Consider the following 21,159-nt stretch of genomic DNA (forward strand, 5'->3'; position numbering starts at 1 on the left):
AACCATCCCACCCCACCCACCATTTTCTCCTAACCTTAGATATTTTAGGTCTGGGTCAAATCGGGAATAAGGCAAGATGCCTTCTCACTCTAACTCCCTGTTACCTTTAAGGTCAGTAATGGTAGCAACTAAGCTAGCATTTAATTAGTACAACTGGAAAAAATTTTCACAGTGTCTATCAAAAGTATAAATGCAATACCACTGGCCCTAGCCATCTGAAATTCTGGACATCTATCCCACAGAAATAATAATAACTTGGAAATAATAAGTTCATCAAGAAAGGAATTAGTTAAGTAAATTAAGCTGTACTCATACAACAGAAATGGATCCAGAATAGGTATTTTTAAAGGAGGTGGATCTCTGAGAAATGGCCTGGAATGACAGCTGTGAATATTTATAATGTGTATACTTTACTAAAAATATTTACAGAAAATATACAGAAGTAAAATACCCAAGTAATATATATTACTTTGAAGAAGTAAAATTTACAGGTTGCAGAACATTATGTATAGTTTCCACATTACATGTAAAATTATTACATTTTGGAAAAATCTTTATATAGATGTATACATAGAAAAACATCTGCAAGGATACACACTAAACTGGCTATACAGCCCATCTCTGGGCAATGAAAGTGGGGAGCTATTTTCATCTACTTGATTCACAAATATTACACATTTGTAACTTTAAAAACTTTTTAAATAAAGACTAGTCATGCCAAAAGCTATTTTGTCCTTTTGTTCTAAATACTATAAAATCATTAAAATTTAGAAGACCACAAAATTCAACATTCATATCATCAAATTAAATTCCTATTCATTTCTCCCACACCCGTATGAAATCATTTAGCTAGCTCTACAAAAAGATACCACATATTTAACTCATCTAGAAAATCCTCACACTGCCAGCTCTAGGTTTGATACGAAGTCACTATGAAATCCAAAAGTCACTACTCTGTTCAAACATATCCACAAACAGTAAGAAAGTTACTGACTCAACTTCTCTGTGGCAGAACTTTTTGTAAAACAATTTTTTTTTGAGATGGTATAACAGTACATCTCCCTTCCTTCTATTATTTCTAAACTAAAACAAAAAACAAAAAAACTAAAACAGTCTGCTGTGTCGCCCAGACTGGAGTGCAGTGGCGCGATCTTGGCTCACTGCAAGCTCTGCCTCCCGGGTTCACACCATTCTCCTGCCTCAGCCTCCTGAGTAGCTGTGACCACAGGTGCCTGCCACCATGCCTGGCTAATTTTTTGTATTTTTAGTAGAGACGGAGTTTCACCGTGTTAGCCAGGATGGTCTCAATCTCCTGACCTCGTGATCTGCCTGCCTTGGCCTCCCAAACTGCTGGGATTACAGGTGTGAGCCACCGCGCCTGGCCAAAACAATTTTTCTACCAATTGACATGCCAAATATCAGAATAAGGTGATCCAATAGTATCTGGAAGACAAAAGGCAAAGTATAATAGATACTCCTAAAAAATCTAAATTGTAACACAGACATTAAGATTAGATTGTATTAGATATATTCTGTGATTCTGAAAACATTTAAGTATGAGAAAAAATACACTTACACACTTTGCAGTAATCATAAGGCATGCTTGCCTATCAGTGTATGCCAAAATCTCAAGAAACAAAATCACTTTTGCCAAGCAAGTATTAATCTAAGACTAGTTTATTTTACTTGCTCTGACAAATTAAATGTGAAAGTACTGGGAATACAAAAAAAGTAGACATTTCCAAAAATATCAATTTACGCTTTTTTTTTTTTTAAAGTCCTATGCTAAGTAAATATATACTCCTACATCAAAATTCAAGCAGTATCTAGCCTTGGGTGATGAGGTTACTTTTCCTGCTTTTCACTCATCAGTGTTATATAAATTTTCTACAATGACCATATATTATTGTTTGTATAATATTTGAGAAGTTTAAAATAGGGCCAGGCTCAGCGGCTCACACCTGTAATCCCAGTACTTTGGGAGGCTGAGGTGGATAGATCACCTGAGGTCAGGGGTTTGAGACCAGCCTGACCAACATGGTGAAACCCCATCTCTATTAAAAATACAAAATTAGCCTAGTGTGGTGACACATGCCTGTAATCTCAGCTACTTGGGAGGCTGAGGCAGGAGAATCGCTTGAACCAGGAGGCAGAAGTTGCAGTGAGCCAAGATTGTGCCATTGCACTCCAGCCTGGACAAGAGCGAAACTCCATCTCAAATAAATAAATAAATTTAATTTAATTAAATAAGCTTGGAATTTTTAATAACCTCAGAGATCCAGATAACATCTTTTTCTCAGTGCTTTTTCCTTACATGAGAAAGGAACCCAGGTCAGCCACGGGAAGGACGCGCTACAATTCTAATTCCACGTCCAGACCTGTCTTCCAATGTAATAAACAGGTCACTTAGCCTTTAAATCTCTAACTTTATAAAGATAACACTTAGCCCTCTTCCCACATCTAAAAGCATATAACATTTTATGATAAGGGCTTTTACCAGAAAGACTTTACAACTTAATAAAAGGTAAAATAGGCCAGGCGCGGTGGCTCACGCCTGCAAACCAACACTTTGGAAGGCCAAGGTGGGTGGACCACGAGGTCAGGAGTTTGAGACCAGCCTGGCCAAGACACCAGCCTGGCCAAAATGGTGAAACCCCGTGTCTACTAAAAATACAAAAATTAGCTAGGCGTAGTGGCAGGCGCCTTATAATCCCAGCTACTCCAGAGGCTGAGGCAGGAGAATTGCTTGAACCCAGGAGGCAGAGGTTGCAGTGAGCTGAGATCGCACCACTGCATTCCAGCCTGGGCGACAGAGCAAGACTCTAACTCAAAAAATAAATAAATAAAAGGTAAACAGTACATCTCCCATTATTTCTAAACTAAAAAAAAAAAAAAAAAAAGAACTAAAAAAAATGAAGAGGGGCAACTCTGTAATTCTGTCAATAACTGTTATTAAGCTTCTAATATTTCTATCCTAATAGGCCAGCAATTCTTCTTGAAAAACTGTGAAACATGGAATAAAATATTGCTGGACTGACTTCAAAGTAAAGAAACTTCCTTAATTATCTAAGCAACAATCTACCTTTAAATTGAGTGATACACAGACAATGTGTTATTTTTCCGGCTGTGACAAATCTAGCTCATGACTTGTAGGTGGCAGGAGAAACAAATACATATGCATGCAAACAATCTATATTTTTAATGTGGTGTTGAGTTTTAAGAAACTCAGTCTGGAATAAAACACCTCAAGGCTAAAAAAGGATCAGCATTACACACACACACCCTCCCTCACCCTTCAAATATCACATTGGAATCAACATTTTTAGATTGTTTAGCAAGCGACACACTCCCGAAGTCACTTCTATAGCAAAAATCACTCTGATGCTTAGTTCATACAGCAATGAAACCTATAGTCCATGAAACCTATAAACCATGGCACTATAACAATGAGAGTGTAGACAAGGTTGTTGGGTAATAATTTCCCCTAACACATGTGAAAAACAAAAGTTAGATGAATGACAAACATTGTATATTCATCTTCCTTGTGCTAAATTAAGATGCTGTGGCAAGGAATCTGCAAAATGGCAATAAGAATTCCTACCATCCTTGTATACACATCCCTCTGCCATGTGATTTTACCACTCCTCCCAAAAAGTAGAAAAATCTATTTCCTTTCCCTATGAATTTGAGCTGGCCTTGTGATGTGCTTTAACCCACAGAATGTGGCAGAGTGGCATTGTGTGACTTTCCAAGAGTAGGCCTCAAGAGTCCTTGCAGCTTCCATTCTCACTATCTTAGAACACTGCTGCAGTCAAGAAACAAAGTTCAGGCAAGTTTCTTTCAGGATGAGAAATCAGTGAAAAGTGAGGGCCAGTCAACAGCCACCACCAACCACCCCACACGCAAGTGAGACCATTTGAAAACAGAGCCCCAGCCAAGCTGACCATGGGTCTGACCCCAAACTGAAGAATTGCCCAGCCCAGCCAAACCCAAATTGCTAACTTGTATTATAAGCAAGTAAAATGGTCCTTACTTTAAGCCACTAAGTTTTGGGGTGGTTTGTTATACAGCTATAGATAGCTGATACAGTGAATTTCAGAATTCATGATGAGAGAACCGAGCCTTTCAGTCTGTCAGAGGCACCCTTGATGGCAAAACTTCAAAAGAGGTACCTACCTCGACAAGAGGCTGCTGCTGAATCATCCTTGGAAAAATTACACTCTCCCTGCCAATTTCCTTGCCTTGACCCCTTGTCAAGTCCTGCAAATTGTAAACTTGGAAATGCCCCCAAATTCTTATTCTCCCCCTTTCTCAGACCTGCTCAGGTCTGAGGTCTCTTGAGGTCTCTTGCTGCTGTGTACTAGTCTTTGCCTCGGAATGAGTCCATCCATTTTCTCCCTGGCTTCGCAGACCTGACTGTAGAATCCCATCCACCACCCTACCAAACTCCTCTCAGCCACCATCAGCTTTTACTTTTGCAATCCCTACCTCTGTGCCAACAGCTCACTGTAATCTCCAACCAAGTCCTAGTCTTATCACTTCTATGAAATAGTGATCCAGAATTTATTACAAATAATAGTAAACAAAACTGATGGTAAACAACTAACATCACTATCATGCTAAAGAGTCATTCTGTAAGGTTACATACTTATTCCAATACAAATACCATTGCTTAAAACATTTTTGGAAGTATTTTAAAAGCAAATTAATGTCACCTTAGAAAATTAGTCTCATTTCTTCATAGGAGGACTGATAGAAATGGCTAATTTTGTTGTTGTTGTTGTTTACCAGAAAATAAACACCACCTTTATCAAAATAATAACAACAGAAAGGATTTTCAATTTCTCAGAAGGAAAATAACATGACACCAGCACAAGTGTTAAAAGAGTAAATGGCTACATTTCTTATTCTGATAGCTTCCCACCACACTCTGAAGGTTCCTCAAGGACAGCTGCCACCAGAGCTGCTGCAAGAACATACTTTTCACTGGGCGTAGCTTCACAGTCAACTCCTCAAGCAAAGACTAAAATACTATTTCTTTTTAGAAGATCTTGGTTGAGGGAGAACATATCAATATGGAGAACAGATCTTTGCTTCTCGAATTCAAGAAAAACCATTAACTAATCTATCAATTTTTCTCTGATACAGTGTGCCAGAGTGCTCTGTGAAGAATCCTTTTCCATCCCTACCATGTGTCCAGGTGAAGGGAGAGGAGGAGGTGGCCAAGTGCCAGTACACTAGCAGACACTCCTGGTGATGCTCTGGGCTTCGCTCCCTTTCTGCTGGTAGTAGTAGGCATCTTTTCTGGCAGCTGCAGCAGCTTGATGTGGGGGGAGGAAGGGGCCACCCACCAATCACCTCTTCTTGAAGCCATATTTTTTGCGTTCATAGAAGAGATCTTAGAGCCCCTCAAATTGACAATCTTTGGGCAGCCATCTCTGTCCTTCTCCTGGATGGTGCACTCCTTACAATAATAGGCACCAGAGACTCCAAGACCTCCACGGATCACACGGTGCCCCTGGTAAGATCCATAGTTACACTCATCACATCATCAGAGTGCAGGGACACACACAGGAGTCACAAATCACACACTCGCCATCACATTTTTCACCCAGTCTTCCGATGGCAACATCAGCCTGCTTGTGGCAAAAGATCTAAGTTTTCATTTAAAAAAAATGTAGCTATAAAGTAAAAATGGACACCCTCCCACACACCCCCTGAAGGAAAGAACACTTTCTGTATATAACAATTCTGATATGATTAATTTAAAGTCAGTCATACCTCATAAAGATCATCTTTCCTATTTTTGTCACTCCCTCTCTTCCAGGTAGCTCCAAAAGACAAGGAAATATTTAGTTTTAAACAACTACATATGGCTAAAAATAATTTCATTTTTTAATATGATAGATGAACAAAACGAGCATCCAACTGTAAGTTTTACCTGTCCTAGTCACTGGAACTTCAACTATCCCCCTTTTCCATAAAGGCTGTTTAAGCAAAAATATAAGTTACAAAGCTGCCTATATTATCTATTTCCAATGGGCTTTAAAGAACAGGACATGAAGGCCAGGTGCAGTGGCTCACGCCTGTAATCCCAGCACTTTGGGAGGCTGAGGTGGGCAAATCACGAGGTCAAGAGTTTCAGACCAGCCTGTCCAACATGGTGAAACCCTGTCTCTACTAAAGTACAAAAAAATATTAGCTAGACGTAGTGGCGGGTGCCTGTAATCCCAGCTACTCGGGAGGTTAAGGCAGAAGAATCGCTTGAAGCCGGGAGGCGGAGGTTGCAGTGAGCCGAGATCGTGCCACTGCACTCCAGCCCAGGCAACAGAGTAAGACTCCATCTCAAAAAAAAAAAAAAAAAAAAAAAAAAGAAAAAAGAACAGGACATGAAATTATAGCCTTCAGAAAGTCTTGTAGCATTTATGAAGACAATCAGAAAAATGGCTACAGATGAACTGAGAGGCTCAGCATCTCTTGGCCCTAGAGATCAGAGATCGTCACTTGTTAAACAACTGGTGGGTATTTACTTTATTAAAGATAAACACTCTAGCCCCGATCTTGACTTATGCCAAAAATATTACTATTCTTAAGTTCATCCTAATGATCACAATTTGAAACTACACAGAAACACTTTCCCTAGTCCTATTTCAGCCACCCCCGACTACCCAGGAAAGGTGCCATATTAAAAATGTTTCCACAACAACTCGTGTTTAAGGTCAGGCACTGGGTTTAAGACTTCAGAAACTTGAAAGGGCATATACAAGGAAAAATTTTAAAGGGATTACATAGTAAAACATTCTCCGCTACAGCTCCAGTCACTCAAGGGACACTAAATGTGAGAAAGCACACACTGTTCCTGAATTGCCCAAAATTAAACCCACTTAATCCCCCTATACAGATTTTTTTCCCCACCCCTCAGTCATTAATTCCTTCTCCCAAAAGAGCAGGTACCCTACCCAAATAGTGCTTGCTGAGTTTGAATTTCTATTAAGGTACTGGCTTAAATGATGTTTTACTTGCTTTGTAAGGATAAACTATTAATCCTTGAATCATTCAAATACCAAAATGTTTCTAACTCAAAGGAAAAGAAGGGACTACGATTCAAATTCATCGTTTAAGTGACTAAAATTAATTTTGGTATTATTTTTCCTAATTAGGGTTAATTTCAGAATTTCTCTGTAATTTCATTTTTTAAATCTATATAATCAGTCCCTTCTTCATAACATAAGACAAACCGAAGTGATTTCTGACTACGATATCCAACCCAAAGACTCTAAAATGATCTTTTTAAAGAAATGTCACATTTAGATATTTCTGAAAGTACTAGGTTTCATTTGGACAGAATCCGTGTTTAGCCATCACAAGAACATTTCCAAAATGATGTAAGTCAGTAAGATAAAAACTTATACTTCAAAACTATCCTCCTGAGTCAACAGGGGTATCTGTTTCACCACACACAAGAATACTCTTCCTCTGAAAAGATGAATTGACTAGCTTGCAAATAGGCAGAGTGAAAACAAAAGATTTTTTAAAAATCAGGTGATGAGTGTCTCCTTTTTGTACTAAGTCAGTGGCAATACCTTTGCATGTTATAAAAAGGTGGCCTCATACTACCTACAGCCATTATAGTAGTATTTAGCCAGTCTTTGAACACTTTCAAGAAATTACCATTCAGCACCATCCCATACAACTTTCTGTAAGGAGGGAAACAGTCTGTATCTGCACTATCCAATAAGGCAGTCATAGCCACAGTTCATTAGTGAGCACTTGAAATGTGGCTAGTGCAACCAAAGGACTATATCCTATTTCTTTAATTTTACTTAATTAATTTAAATGTAAATAGCCACATGTGGTTAGTGGCTACCAAGCTAGACAGTGTGGTGCTAGCCCCTTTCTTCTGGGAACACTGCTGCTGCTCTGTTATAAAATACCAGCCCCGCCTAAGGGACCACCTCCCTCCAACTAATGATCGGTCATGCAGTATGTCTATTTCACGTACTTTTCGTCAACACTCAACTTCCTGCTCCTCAACCTTACTTTACAACACACATGCCACCTCACTGACAGATGATCACCCAAGATTAAAAATATAATCTACTGTAATAGGCCAGGCAAAAGGTGATGGCTGAAATGAAGACACTGTCTGTTTACATATAAACATGCCCTGATGAATAAATATAGGTAAATAAAAATCATTTTAATGCCCCTAAAGGCATAGATTTTTACTGATTCCTACATAATAAATATGTTCTCAGATATATTTTTACTCTATTAAAATTGAGTCATAGGCCGGGTGCAGTGGCTCATGCCTGTAGTCCCAGTACTTTGGGGAGGCCAAGGCAGGAGAATCACTTGAGGCCAGGAGTTTGAGAAGAGTCTGGGCAACATAGTAAGATTCCATCTCTACCAAAAAAAAAAAAAAAAAAGTTTTAATAGTTTAAAATTTATTGAGTCAATAATCTTTTTTTTTTTTTTTTTTTTTTTTTAAGACGGAGTCTCGCTCTGTCGTTGCCCAGGCTGGAGTGTAGTGGCGCGACTGGAGTGTAGTGGCGCGATCTCAGCTCACTGCAACCTCTGCCTACCAGGTTCAGGCAATTCTTCTACTTCAGCCTCCTGAGTAGCTGGGATTACAGGCACGTGCCACCACGCCCGGCTAATGATTTTGTATTTTTAGTAGAGACGGGGTTTCACCATATTGGCCAGGCTGGTCTCGAACTCCTGACCTTGTGATCTGCCTGTCTTGGCCTCCCGAAGTGCTAGGACTACAGGCGTGAGCCACCGCAGCTGGCCCAAGTCAATAACATTTCTAACATCTGTCTTTACACCAATAAGGAAACAATGTGATATAAGTGGAAGAAAATACTGAATTAGGGCAGAATCATGAGTCTGGGATCCTAAGGACTTCGTGGCCATAGGCAAGTTTCTTCAACTTTGGCCATTAGAGAGTTTTCAGTTACAAGACAAAGCAGCTGGGATGGATTTTTTTTCCTTTGGTCTCTTCTAAAATTAAATTTCCTAATTCTCTCTATACTCTTGTGCCACCCTAGGAACTTACTTATAAAAGCCAGCAATGACCTGCCATTCTTTCCCCAGGAACCCCCATCTGCTGCTCCTCTTACTCTGCTTTCTTGAGGCACCCCATAATTAAACAAAGAGAGATAGTGACATTGCCAGAGAGAAAGAAAGAGAACCAGATGATTCAAATTAAAATCTAAGCTACACAGGATAGGTCAATAGGCACCAACCCCCCAAAATATAACTCTTTTTCAATCCCCAGACTAAACAGAGTAGGAAATAAGCAGTTGGAATACCCTTAATACAAACTCTGGTTCAAATTGATGCAACCAGTTCAAAACAAAATCATTGATTCTTCTAAGAATTAATCCACAGAATGATTATGAGAAGTCTCACAACTATCACAGGTCACTGGCTTCCAAAATACTCCTTGAATGAAGATCTATCATAGAGGTCATCCACCTCTACTTTCCATCTAGTTTTTCTGACAAATAGCTCCAGTGGTAACTAAAGGTTAGAAACCTAAACCCATAAATGTCAATAAAATGTGTATTTTTACCTAAGGGAAGAATCCCATGAGCACCCCCAATACTAGGCTTCTGAGAATTATACTAAATGCCACTTACCTGGAAGAGGTTTCAAAATAAAATCAGGGATAATATGAATGTAGAGGTCTCTACCATTTCTATCTTAAAATGTTTTCCCATATATCAAACTACACAATCAGTTTAAAAGGTCAATTCATCTCAATCCTCAATGTCCAAGAAGTTTCTTAAAGCTAAGCCAGAGTTTATTCTCAAATGACTGTTTGGCAAGTGAGAAGAAATTTGAAATATATCATTTACTCACAACAGATTCCAAAGTATTTATCTAAATCAACTCTAGAAATAAAGTACTGCCAATCCATTCTCTAAAGGATTTTTATTTCTCTTCTGCTTTTCAGTTAAGCCAAGTCTGAAATGACTTTTTAATTAATATATTGAATTCTTGTCTAGTATCAAAAACTTGGCCAATTAATGGCAGATAGGGAAAAGAGAAACACTTGAATCACTTCGACTAAGAGCTGTTTTGGTATAATCTAAACAAAACTATCCTAGAGGAGAATGTATGACTTCACATGATTACATGGGGAATTATATTTAAATAGGAAAAAAAACTTTCCCAAAAAGTACACTGTAAAGGAATTATAACATCTATTAGATCGGTTTTGACTTAAAAAGAATGACCTGGTTCTATGGTCTTAGCAGGTACCACACCCACCCTATCCTGTCAGTCCCTTAAAAAAATATTTTTATAATTTATAAAAATAGAACTCCTGCCATCATAACAACCTTTGAAAGCCACTTGTTCTGCAGTTCCGCTCCTGTGTTTCACCTATATCCCTGATGGTCTCCAGCAGTCCTGATTCCTACACAGGAAGACGTTCCACAGCACAAGGTGAGCGTTATATATAAATACATGAACAGCAAGAGACAGAGATCACTGGTATACTCAAGAAAACAAAGCTCTAGAGCTTTTGAAGGGCAGTGTGGGACTTCCCCACTCCACCCTACAATGTCTATGGATGCCAGAACTGTGGCAGGGAGCTCTGGGTCCTTTCATCCAGCCAGAAAGGCCACCTCTCAGTCCTATGACCTCAGGAGAGCCAGGCCTCTGCATGCCTACCTCCACAACACATGCAGGTGGACGCACTCAAAGTGCTTACTCTTCATCTGTGAGGATTAATGAGCTAATTTCTACAGAGTCCTTTAAGCTGATTGGCCCAAACGCAACTAAATAAGCACCATCATTAACCACAGGCAAGATCAAATCCTCAGGATCCAGCGAGGCAAATTTTTAGACGTCAGGCAATGTTCCTCTTCCACAAGGTGGGGAGGGAGTATTTATCCAAAACTCAGACCTTCATCCAGAAAACATTTATTAAATACCTATTATGACATGCGGGGTATGGAGATGAGAGACCCTGTCCTCAAAGAAGACTTAACAGTCTACAGCCAGGCTAGCAAGGAAGAAACAATTTGCAGACAGTATGAGAACTGCCAGGGAGTGAAAGACCCAACAGAGCCTGAAGGGCAAGTCAGGAGCGGGGCTCTAGAGGCAGAGATTATTTGTGTGACACGAAACCACCTGTTCAGGGTATGAGAAGGGAGGCCCAGTCAGGGTGCTGGTTACATGGTGTGTTCAATTCATGAACATGCACCAAGATATACATTTTTTATATGTACACTTTTCCACATGCAAATTATACTTCAATAAGGGCGATATTTAAAAGAAGAGACAGAGCTCTTTGCTACATAGATGAAAATGGAAGAAAGGATCTTGGAATAAGGGTCTTGGAATGGTGTTCCAAGCAGAGGGAAATCTTGCCTAGAAGAGGCATTTCAGCAACTACAAAACGTTCCCACTGGCTGGAGAGTCTGTCCTGAGACTGGAAATGACAAGATGTGGCTGAAAAGGGAGGCAAGAGACAATTCCCAAAAGACCTTAAGCACTGTGCTTCAAATTAGTCTTGAGAATGATGGGAGAGTTACTAAAGGCGTTTCAGCCTGGGAGAAACGTGATAAAGAATTTTGGTATATCAGTATCATTCCGGTAGCAATGCACACTACAGCCAGAAACAAGAATGGAAAAAAGGAACCTGATTAGGAAATTATTACAATCATCCAAATAAGAATCGATAAGGGCCTGAACTAAACCAGTGGTGGCCGACATGAAGAGTCAGAGTCAAATCAAAGACGATTTCAAGGAGGTGGAGTATTTAGGACTGGGTGACCAAACAGATGTGAGAGATGGACGAAGACAGGAAAGTACAGGATGGCCAGCCTCTCAAGAAGATGAATATAGAAGGAACCAGATTAGGACTGAGGCAAGGGTGGAGAGACAATGAGTTTGACTGTATGAAGTCCCTGTGAAACATTCAAACGAAGACATTAAAAAGGTAGTCCAAACACTGGTCTATAGTCAGGAAGATCTCGGCATTTGAGGTGGTAGTTGAAGCCTCAAACAGATAGAGATGTGGATCCTGCATCCGAGGCAGGCAGCGGAGTACAGGAAGTCCAGAAGGAAGGCATGGCATGGAAGCTCAAGCAAATGCCTTTCCAAAAGGAGAATGAAAGATGGCACCTAACCCTGCAGAGAGCAGAAAGAAGGACTGCAGTGTCCACTGGCTCTGGCCACAGAAGAGTCACAGTGATTTCAGAGACAGTAACTTGGGTTTCTCAGGGAAAGGGCAGAAGCCAGACTGCAGTGGGCAGAGAGGGAATGGGAGGTTCCTTGAAACAGTTTAGCAGTGAAAGGAAGAAATGAGATAAGGGAGTAGCCAGAGGAGAAAGAAACAGGGAGAGTGTTTTGTTTTGTTCTCTTTTGTCATTTAAAGATAAGAGACAGGCTTGAGAATATTTATAAACTGAGGGAAAAGCAGAGAGGGAAAGAAGGAGACAGGGAAGCCATGGTGATGACTTTATCTGAAAATGAAGGCCTCTGTCCTCACACTGGCTGGGACACACAGGGAGTGTTTCTTTTAGTCAGCAGCATTTCCTGCCAGCATGGCAGCCTCCAGGCAAACTCAGAGGTGGAGGAAAGTGCAGTCTTAGCAGGTTGTTCTCAGAGCCCTCTCATAATGGGCTGCTCCTCTTCAGCAACCTTCCCGCAGGATGCTCTCATCACTTGTCAGAGGGCCATTTGGCACCTAAACCCCTGAGCTGTCCAAATCGCCAGGAGCTCCACAGGTCTCTTCAGTTTCCTCCCATAGCAGTGGAGGTGCAAGGAGAAGCCAGATCCTCGGGGGCCTCTCCCCTTATAAGCCCCTTCCAGCAGCCCAGCAGAAGAGTGGGACTAGGGAACAACCTCTCCTTCCTACCTCCTCCCTGCTAGAAGCATAGCAGAGAAACTCTTCAAGCCACTCCAGAATCTTGCCAAAGATAGGACTGTGTTCTCTCCTGATAACTTGCATCTGATTAGCAAATGAAGTCTATAGAAGTTATGGCTAAGACTAATTGAAAGCATGCTGTGTGCCAGGCACGATTCTCAGTGCTTTACATTCTCTCATTCCTCACAACCCTATTTTTATCATCTCTATGTTACCAATGAGGAAACTGAGTGCAGACACATCTAAGTCATTTGCTCAAGGTTGCAGCATCAGTGACTGCCACTGCAGGACATGAAACAGACCAGGCTGTCGGACTCCAGGGCCAGCACTACTGCAACTTATTTTCAAACACCGTCAGTAAATGTAGTATACAATAAACCATAAAAGTCAGGGAAGAATTCATAATATCATTAGTTAAAAATCAAATACATATATAAAGGATTGCAGTCACTTTACCATAGTTTCTTTTTACCTTGAGATCTCCCCCCAGCCCCATGACAGCTAAAAGAGTATTTATCATGTAAATATAATTAATTCTACTGAATTGCACACTTTAAGAATGGTTAAAATGGTATAATTTTTGTTGTGTATATTTTACCACAATAAAAATAATACAAAAGAGGCCGGGCACAGTGACTCACACCTATAATCCTAGCAATTTGGGAGGCTGAGGCGCGCGGGTTACTCGAGGCCAAGACTTCGTGACCAGCCTGGCCAACATGGTGAAACCCCGTTTCTAACAAAAAATACAAAAATTAGCCGGGCCTGTAATACTAGCTACTTGGGAGGCTGAGGCAGGACAACTGTTTGAACCTAGGAGGCGGAGGTTGCAGTAAGCTGAGATGGTGCCACTGCAATCCAGCCCAGGCAACAGAGCAAGGCTCTGTCTTACAAAAAAAAAAAAAAAAAAGAAAAATTATATATATAAAGAGGCCAGGCACACACCTGTAATCCCAACACGTTGGGAAGCCAAGGCAGGAGTATCGCTTAGCTCAGGAGTTCAAGACCAGCTTGGGCAACATAGTGAGACCCCCAACTCATTAAAAAAAAAAAAATAGGCAGGCATGATGGTTTGCACCTATAGTCCCAGCTACTCATGAGGCTCACGTGGGAAGATCACTTGAGTCCAAGAGTTCCAGGCTACAGTGAGGTATGATTGCACCACTGCACTCTAGCCTGGGCGACAGAGTGAGACCCTGCATCAAAAAAAATAATAAAAAATACAAAAGAACATTTCTATATACATTTTTCTACTTATAAAAAATAAGTGAAATGAAATTAAAATCAAAGCCCTGTCTTCTTTGAGACAAAGTGTCTCAGGCATCATTTAGTATTTTAAAAACAAAACTAATCAAGGTCAAAGATGCACTGCAGCACCAAGGCAGCCTGGTGTAAAGGTCTGGGAGATCAGAACACACACTCAGCGCTCCGGTCCCCTTACCCCAGTGCCAGCAAAGGTACCACTGTCCTCAGACTGCCTCTAGGATATCTATAAAAACCAGTTCTAATCCCCAAACCATTTAAATCCACAGAAACTCTGAGAACACAGAGCGAAGTGGGAATGCCCGGGGCTGTTTACAATCTCATTTTACGAGAGGCTTAAAGACCTGGCCATATGCACTATTACCTGGACCTGAGGAAAACACACCTCAATGGATAAACAAAGCCTCATAGGAGAGAAATAAAGCATTCAAAGGAACCCTCTGTCAAACCACGTCCAGGATTCTAGAACTCAAACTCTTCCTGTTGACTAAGATGGCAATTTGTTACTTTTAGGTCATTCTAAATGACCACCCAGGACAAAAGTGAAGCAACACTGAGAAATCTAGTATAAAACTACATAAAGAGAGGTGCATCCTGCAAAAAAAAAAAAAAAAAAAAAAACTAAGAAAATCAAACATATACGTTGAGGCAGGAGTCTAGTGTTTCTCAGAAGAAATTCAGCAAAGATAACAACACTGCTGGAATCATCTGATTCAAATACAGAAACTGGTACTTCAGTGACTACCACTCTTTGAATGAGAAGCTCCATTCCATTACAGACGGCCAAGTAAACACTTACATGATTCACTTTCATTCCCTGTTTAGCAAATCTAGGTAATATTATTAATACCACCAACAAATAAACTAAGTTTTCAACTGGCATAGCTTTAAGTGCCCCTTATACTTCTAAAGGTAGGGGTACCTGCCTTTGGGGGCTCAACTCACCCCCAAATTCCTTCTTTAGAGAGGTACGGAACAAAGATTAAGAAGGCTGAAGAGTATAAACAGGTCGGAAAGCCTCCAAAAAGATAGAAATATTTGAAATCTACTAAGACAAGGATATCAATGGCTAGAAGAAGGAATTTAATAATTTCCAACATTTTTAACCCCTCTGTAAATATAAAACTCCTTCCAATCGATTCTACATCACTTCCAGGTCATGAATAAACTTCTGAACCAGAATACTCCTAAGAGCATTACAGTTTCTCCACCGACCTTTTAAAACACAAGAACAACAATACAATAAAGAGAAAACTTTATTTTTAGGCTTGCAAAATCCTGTGTTTATTTTTCTAAAACAGAAGTCAAACAACTGAACGTGCTTTGTTTGGATTTTAGGAAACTTACTCTCTCCTAATCCTGCGGGCCCCAAACTCTGCCCAGAAGGAAATAAAGAAAAAGTCCTCCGTGCCCATGCCATGCTGGAAAGTTAAAACATGGTGCCTCCTTTGGCTTTCTGCTCAGGCACATCTGAGCCTCCTGCTGCTGGTCACGGTTCACACTGCTGGAGTCATATCATATGACACCTGCCGTATGGCGGGTAGAAGCAAAGGCTGTCAACTGGCGTTCATGTTGAAACTGGTTCAGTGTTTGAACTGCTAACTTCTGCATGTAATGTTTAAGGAAAAGTGCTTAACCACAAGTTCAGTCTTAATCGCTCAACTAGCATTAAACCCTAAATGGAAACAGGTTTGTAATTCCCTATAAACATGAAGCCCTTGCGAAAAACCTATTCTAGCAATTTGATTTTTCAATAACAGGGCCCCCACACAGGCCATCTCTTTCTCTTTTAGTTGGGAAAATATGAGATAAACTTCATATTTTTCATAGAAAAGCCCTTCCCACAATGCAAATGTGCAAAAGTCAGGGTAGAATAAGCAGGTGTTTCTTTTTTCCCACTAAATTGACCACCATAATTAACACCGCTGGGACTGCAAACTGAAAGAAGTTCTGCCATTAATCCCACTCAACTTAAACTCAGATTTTATTAGTTCACCAAAAAAATACTGTTTTCAAAAGGCAACGTCTGTATTTTAACCCTAATAATTAACCAAGTAGGTATATAAATTGATTATAAGTTCTACCAATCCTGTGGACTCTATGGAAAATTATGTGGTAGATACCATTATTCAACTTTTATGGCCCACCTCTTCCTGTCAGAAACAGAGTTCACAGCTGGTTACTGAAGGTAACAGTGGAAATAATTAAGCACCTTACAAACTCAGACCTAAAACCTAGCTCAAATATGACCTCTACTAAGAAATACTCTGCTTCTTTCTCTCTCCTGGCAGTTACTCCCTCCTTCGGGCTCTCCCAGCACTTACTCATCACATCCTATAGGATCCTTTCCCTATGTCTCCTAACAACTTAGGGCAGGGATCTTTTGTTAATTTCTATATTGCTAGCAACTGGGGCAATGCTTGGGACATAGCAGGCCTTCAGATCTTGTTGCACAAATAACAACTATGAGGTTACATGCTATAAAGTCTGTAAAAAGAGGGGCAGAAGAAACCACAGCATTTTGCCTTGAAAGCAGAGGGCCTCTCAAAGAATATTCACACTCACCTTGGAAGCAGAGTGAGATTTAGTACACAAAGATGGGCACTCACGGGAGGGAAGAGCCTCTGCAAGGCAGCAAAGAATGGAAGACCAGATGTGCGGAAGACATCGGTGTATTCAGGAAGCAATCAGTGAGAGGAGACAATGGGAAGAGGCAGGCAGGTTGAGGGTACAGGGCTTATATGCCAGGTTAAAGAGGTTTCCATGGAATATTCCAGGCTTTGAGAAGTCCCTGAAGCTATTTATTTCAGGCAGTGACATGAAGACTCACCCCATGAGAGTCTTTGGTCAAAAATTATGGAAGATCTGGGTTTTCAAAGAATTTTGTCTACAGATGCCTATTATAGGTTATCTGAAGCTTGTATATATCCTAGGTTACTGACCTGCCCAACATTTTCTCACGTATTTCTACGCATATAGTGATATATATATTTTCGTCTATGCTATGTTTTATTCCACAACAGCAGGTGATAAAGGCTCATTTAAACACCTAATGAAATTTTTGTAGCTGTTTTGTTTTAAAGGGAGGTGACGAATTTTTTTAAGTGAAAGTTAGAAAAAATACTTAAGATAAATATGCTGAACTCCTTTTTCATCGCTGTACTTACATACCAAGATTCTGGGAAGGCAACATCCCATCCCTGCGTCAGTAAGGTTAGACGCTGAGGGCCCACTTTACCTGGAGGCTTCCCTAAGTGACAAGACTCTCAAACTGGATGATCCAATAGGTGAAGGGACAAAACAAATCTCCTGGCCCTTCATGTGCTTGGCCCAAGAAAAAGTAACGCCGAGCCCTGCGACTCTGCCAGGTATTTAAAAATGTAAGATAAGGTGATATTTGTGAGCCGGCCAGAAGGCATCGAAAGGCAGGGAGCGGATCACCGGCAGCCTCGGGTTTCACTCTTGTAGCTCGGCCTGGACCAGAGGGAAGCATCGGCCCGGTGCAGGGCAGGAGGCCAGGGCACCCGCTTTCCCCGGGGGGCCGGACTGGGCGGCAGGCGGCGCACCCTGGCACGGAGGGAGGCGGGTACCCGGGCGCTCCGAGTGGCGCGGAGAGCCGGGCTGCAAGGCGGGCGTGGAGTGGCGGCTGTCAGGGAGAGAGGCCAGCATCCTCCCCGGCCTCGGGAAAGCACTGGCGCCTCCGAGGCTTCTACGTGGCCCCGTTACCCACGGCGAGAGGATAACGACGTGAAGCAGAGGAGCTGCTGCGCCCGCAGAGTCCCCCAGGACGCGGCCCCCGGGGCACTGGAAGTCCAGGGCGGCGCCCCAGCAACCCCACCCCACCCGTGGCTGCCTGTCCGCGTGGCTATCGGCCACGGGCTGCGGCCCCGGCACGCGGGCGGAGGGAGATGCGGCGGCGCCGCCGGGTCCCCAGCTCCACCGCCCCGGCGATCCGGGAGATAAAAGTTTGCAGCATGCGGCTCGTCTGCAGTGCGAGTCACATCCGCCGCGCCGCCTCCTGCAGCACCAGCGCTCAGAGAACGAACAAATACATTTAAAAAATAAAAAAACTGTTGAAGCCGGTAGGCCTGAAGCTGGCCGCTCTGCCTCCAAGGCGTGCATGCAGACGAGCCCAGCATCCCGAGCCCCCTCCCGCCCCCGGCCGCGCCTCCCGCCCGGCCTCGGCGCCCGGCCTGTGCCGGCCCCGCCGCGCCCGCAGCACTGACCGATAACCTCCTGCAGCTCGTACGCGTCCCTGCAGATGGGCCAGCCCACAGCCTGTGCCGCCGGGGCTGGGGCCGGGGCCGGGGCCGGGGCCGGGGCCGCGGGAGCTGCTGGGGCCGGCGCTGCTGTCGCGGCCGCTGGGGCCGTCGCCGCCGCTGTCACCGGGGCCGCCTGCTGGGGAAGCTGGACGTGCACGGGCGAGCCACTCGGCTCCGCCATGATGCTGCGGAGGAGAGCAGGAGGACGCGCCGGCGGGTGGACGACCTTCCACTTGAAACTTCCTTTGCCTCGCCGCCGACACCTCTCGGCCGGCGCACGCCCTCCCCGCCCGCCGCCGCCGCCGAAGCCAGCCAGGAGGGGAGGGAGCAAGAGAGGCCGAGCTGGGCGGAGGGAGGAGGCAGCGCCGGCGGAGGCGGGGAAGGGAGGAGGCGGCGGCCGCTGCGCTCGCCGCGCGCCCCGAGCTTAGCGCGCGCTGTTCTCCGCCTCGGCGAAGGGAACCGCCGCCCCGCCGCCCCCTCCCGTTCCCGCTCCGCTGGCGGCCGGGGAAGTTCCCACCAAAGGAGAGTCAGGCCGCTTTGTGTGTGTTTTCGGGGCCGGCGGCCCTGGTTCTCCTCCTCCCTCGCTGCTAGTCCTGTGCCTTCGCCCCAGACAATCAGGCTCGCCAGAGGACGCCCCCTGGGGACCCCGAGGGCGGGGTCGTTGAACGGCCGCCAGGTTCTCACATTCAGAATTCTCCTGCCACCAAAGAGAACGTGAAGTTCATTTACAAGTTAGCGAGCGGGATACCTACACGGTGTCCCTTTGCAAGACGCCAGTTAGAAAATAACCCAAGTTGTAACTTTCCGGCGCTTTACCTGCCAGTATCCCTTTCCCACCTTGCCTAATCTAATCGCAGTCCTTCTAGTTTTTCTTAGTAAATGAAACTTGATTCCTTAGGTCCCTGGCTGTTCAGACTTCCTTCATTTTTTCCAAGCCGCTTGGATCCCAGGGAGGCGATTTAAGGGGCTGTGGAATTAGAGTAAGACATGCAGGAGAGGTTTAGAAAGTTTGCTCAAATTCTACACGCTTAATAATTGCCACATTAGCCCGTGAGGACACTGAGGCCAGACATTAGGTGTTTCTTTAGAGTATACTTGGTAGGGAAATAATTTATTGAGGCATGAATAAACTGTGTTGGAACTTTTAATTGCTGCTTTTTCAACACCCCAAAAATAACCTCATCTGTAAAACTGCTATGGTAAAACCATAGGTTTTCCTGATTATAGGTATCATATTTTAACAGTGAATGTTCTCTGTGTTCCCTCCGTGGAGGTGACGAGGATCCACCATTCTTGTCTCCAACTGAAACGGGGCAGTAAACCAATAGCATTGGTCGTTTGGCCAAGATGATCTTGTCTGGTTCTCATTGCTAGGACTACTGAAGAAATAGGTAAGAATAATGAGGATGTAATAAAAACTCCAGGGAAATCATGATTTTTGTCTCCCGAGTGTATGTACAGAAATCTCCCTAAAATTTTTGAAAGATTATTCAGAAGAAGCCCAGAAATTTATTAGAAAAGTTAGTTGTCTAATCAAAACTTTGATGTCCACTGAAGATGAGGGCACTTAATCTCTTGGAGCATTACGAAAGTTGGAGTAAAGCAGCTACCTCGCCCTGGTCTGGAAGCAGAAGTTCATGCTGAAGTAAGTGTACACTCTTCGATGTAGAGGAGTTCAAAAACTGTGTCTTGTCATGTCTGTCAAGAAACAGAGCCCTTCGTAAACAAATTCCAGGCCTCTGAGGAACAGGGGAGCTCTTTATACCAAGCCATGGCTGCTGACCTCTTCAAGTGCTGCCTCCACCCTACCCCAAAGAACTTTTAAGGACTGTTTTTAAAGGAAAAAAAAAAATGATCAAATGAATGTGACTTCCATTTTGTCATATGAATTTCTATTTTTGACTTTCAAACCATGAGGTGGGATTATGAAGGCCAGGAATGTTCTTGGGACTTAGTAGGAAAACATGATGCTCTCAAGATCAATGTCACAGAATTGAATCAAACACAGATCAGTTAGTCTCCCAGAAAAAACAACTGTTCCACAGTCACAGACTACATGTCGGTCTCTAGTCAACTGCTTTCCAAAGGGCTACCAGGATGAAGACTTGCTTGAGTGGATGACTCAGTGCAGATCCATCACTTCTACAGTCAATCGGTTTAGAGAAGAACGTCCCCTGGCATTGCTCTTTGGCATCATTTTTATAAACGAAGAACAGAGTATGAATAATATTTTAAAATTATACAAAGCATTAGAGTTAATGTTTCTGTAAACAATTGGGTAAAACGGTACTTAAAACTTAGAAATATATGTTTTGTAAAAGTGTTCAACTGATATGCACTTTTCCCGGAAAATCCATTACTAAATTTAAGTTGAAATATGGGGATGGAGGCGGGTGCCTTTAAAATATAAACAAGGTTTATTTCAATGCATAAAGAGTACATTCAGCCAGCGATGTTAAAAATAGAAAGGAAAAATAAGGGTCTAAATGTTTTTAAAATGTATCCAACTGCCTCATGATGTGTCAGGGTTTCTCAGTCTCCGCACTGTTTTGTGCCAGATAGTTCCCTTCATTGTAGAGGTCTGTTTTCCTGTGGTGTGGTCTGAATGTTTCTGTCCTCCCAAAATTCATATGTTGACACTTAATCAGCAGTGTAATAGTATTAAAAGCCTTTAGCAGGAGATGGGGTCATGAGGACAGAGCCCTCCTGAGTTAGATTAGTAGTGCCCTTATCAATGAGACTGGAAGG

General features: G+C 42.7%; 1 protein-coding gene and 1 pseudogene across 1 annotated transcript in view; both read right to left on the minus strand.

Moving 5' to 3' along the window:
- Positions 1-18,775, minus strand: part of STK39 (serine/threonine kinase 39) — a 293,026-nt gene extending 274,251 nt beyond the window's left edge. The window contains exon 1 of the mRNA XM_001102299.5: positions 18,376-18,775. Within this exon, the coding sequence (XP_001102299.3) occupies positions 18,376-18,592 (217 nt within the window). The 5' untranslated portion in view covers positions 18,593-18,775. The remainder of the gene's footprint in view (positions 1-18,375) is intronic.
- Positions 5,225-7,747, minus strand: LOC144333550 (PHD finger-like domain-containing protein 5A pseudogene; annotated as a pseudogene).
- Positions 18,776-21,159: the final 2,384 nt, after the last annotated feature.

Source organism: Macaca mulatta, chromosome 12 (genome assembly GCF_049350105.2).
Source record: "Macaca mulatta isolate MMU2019108-1 chromosome 12, T2T-MMU8v2.0, whole genome shotgun sequence".
Classification (NCBI taxonomy): domain Eukaryota; kingdom Metazoa; phylum Chordata; class Mammalia; order Primates; family Cercopithecidae; genus Macaca; species Macaca mulatta.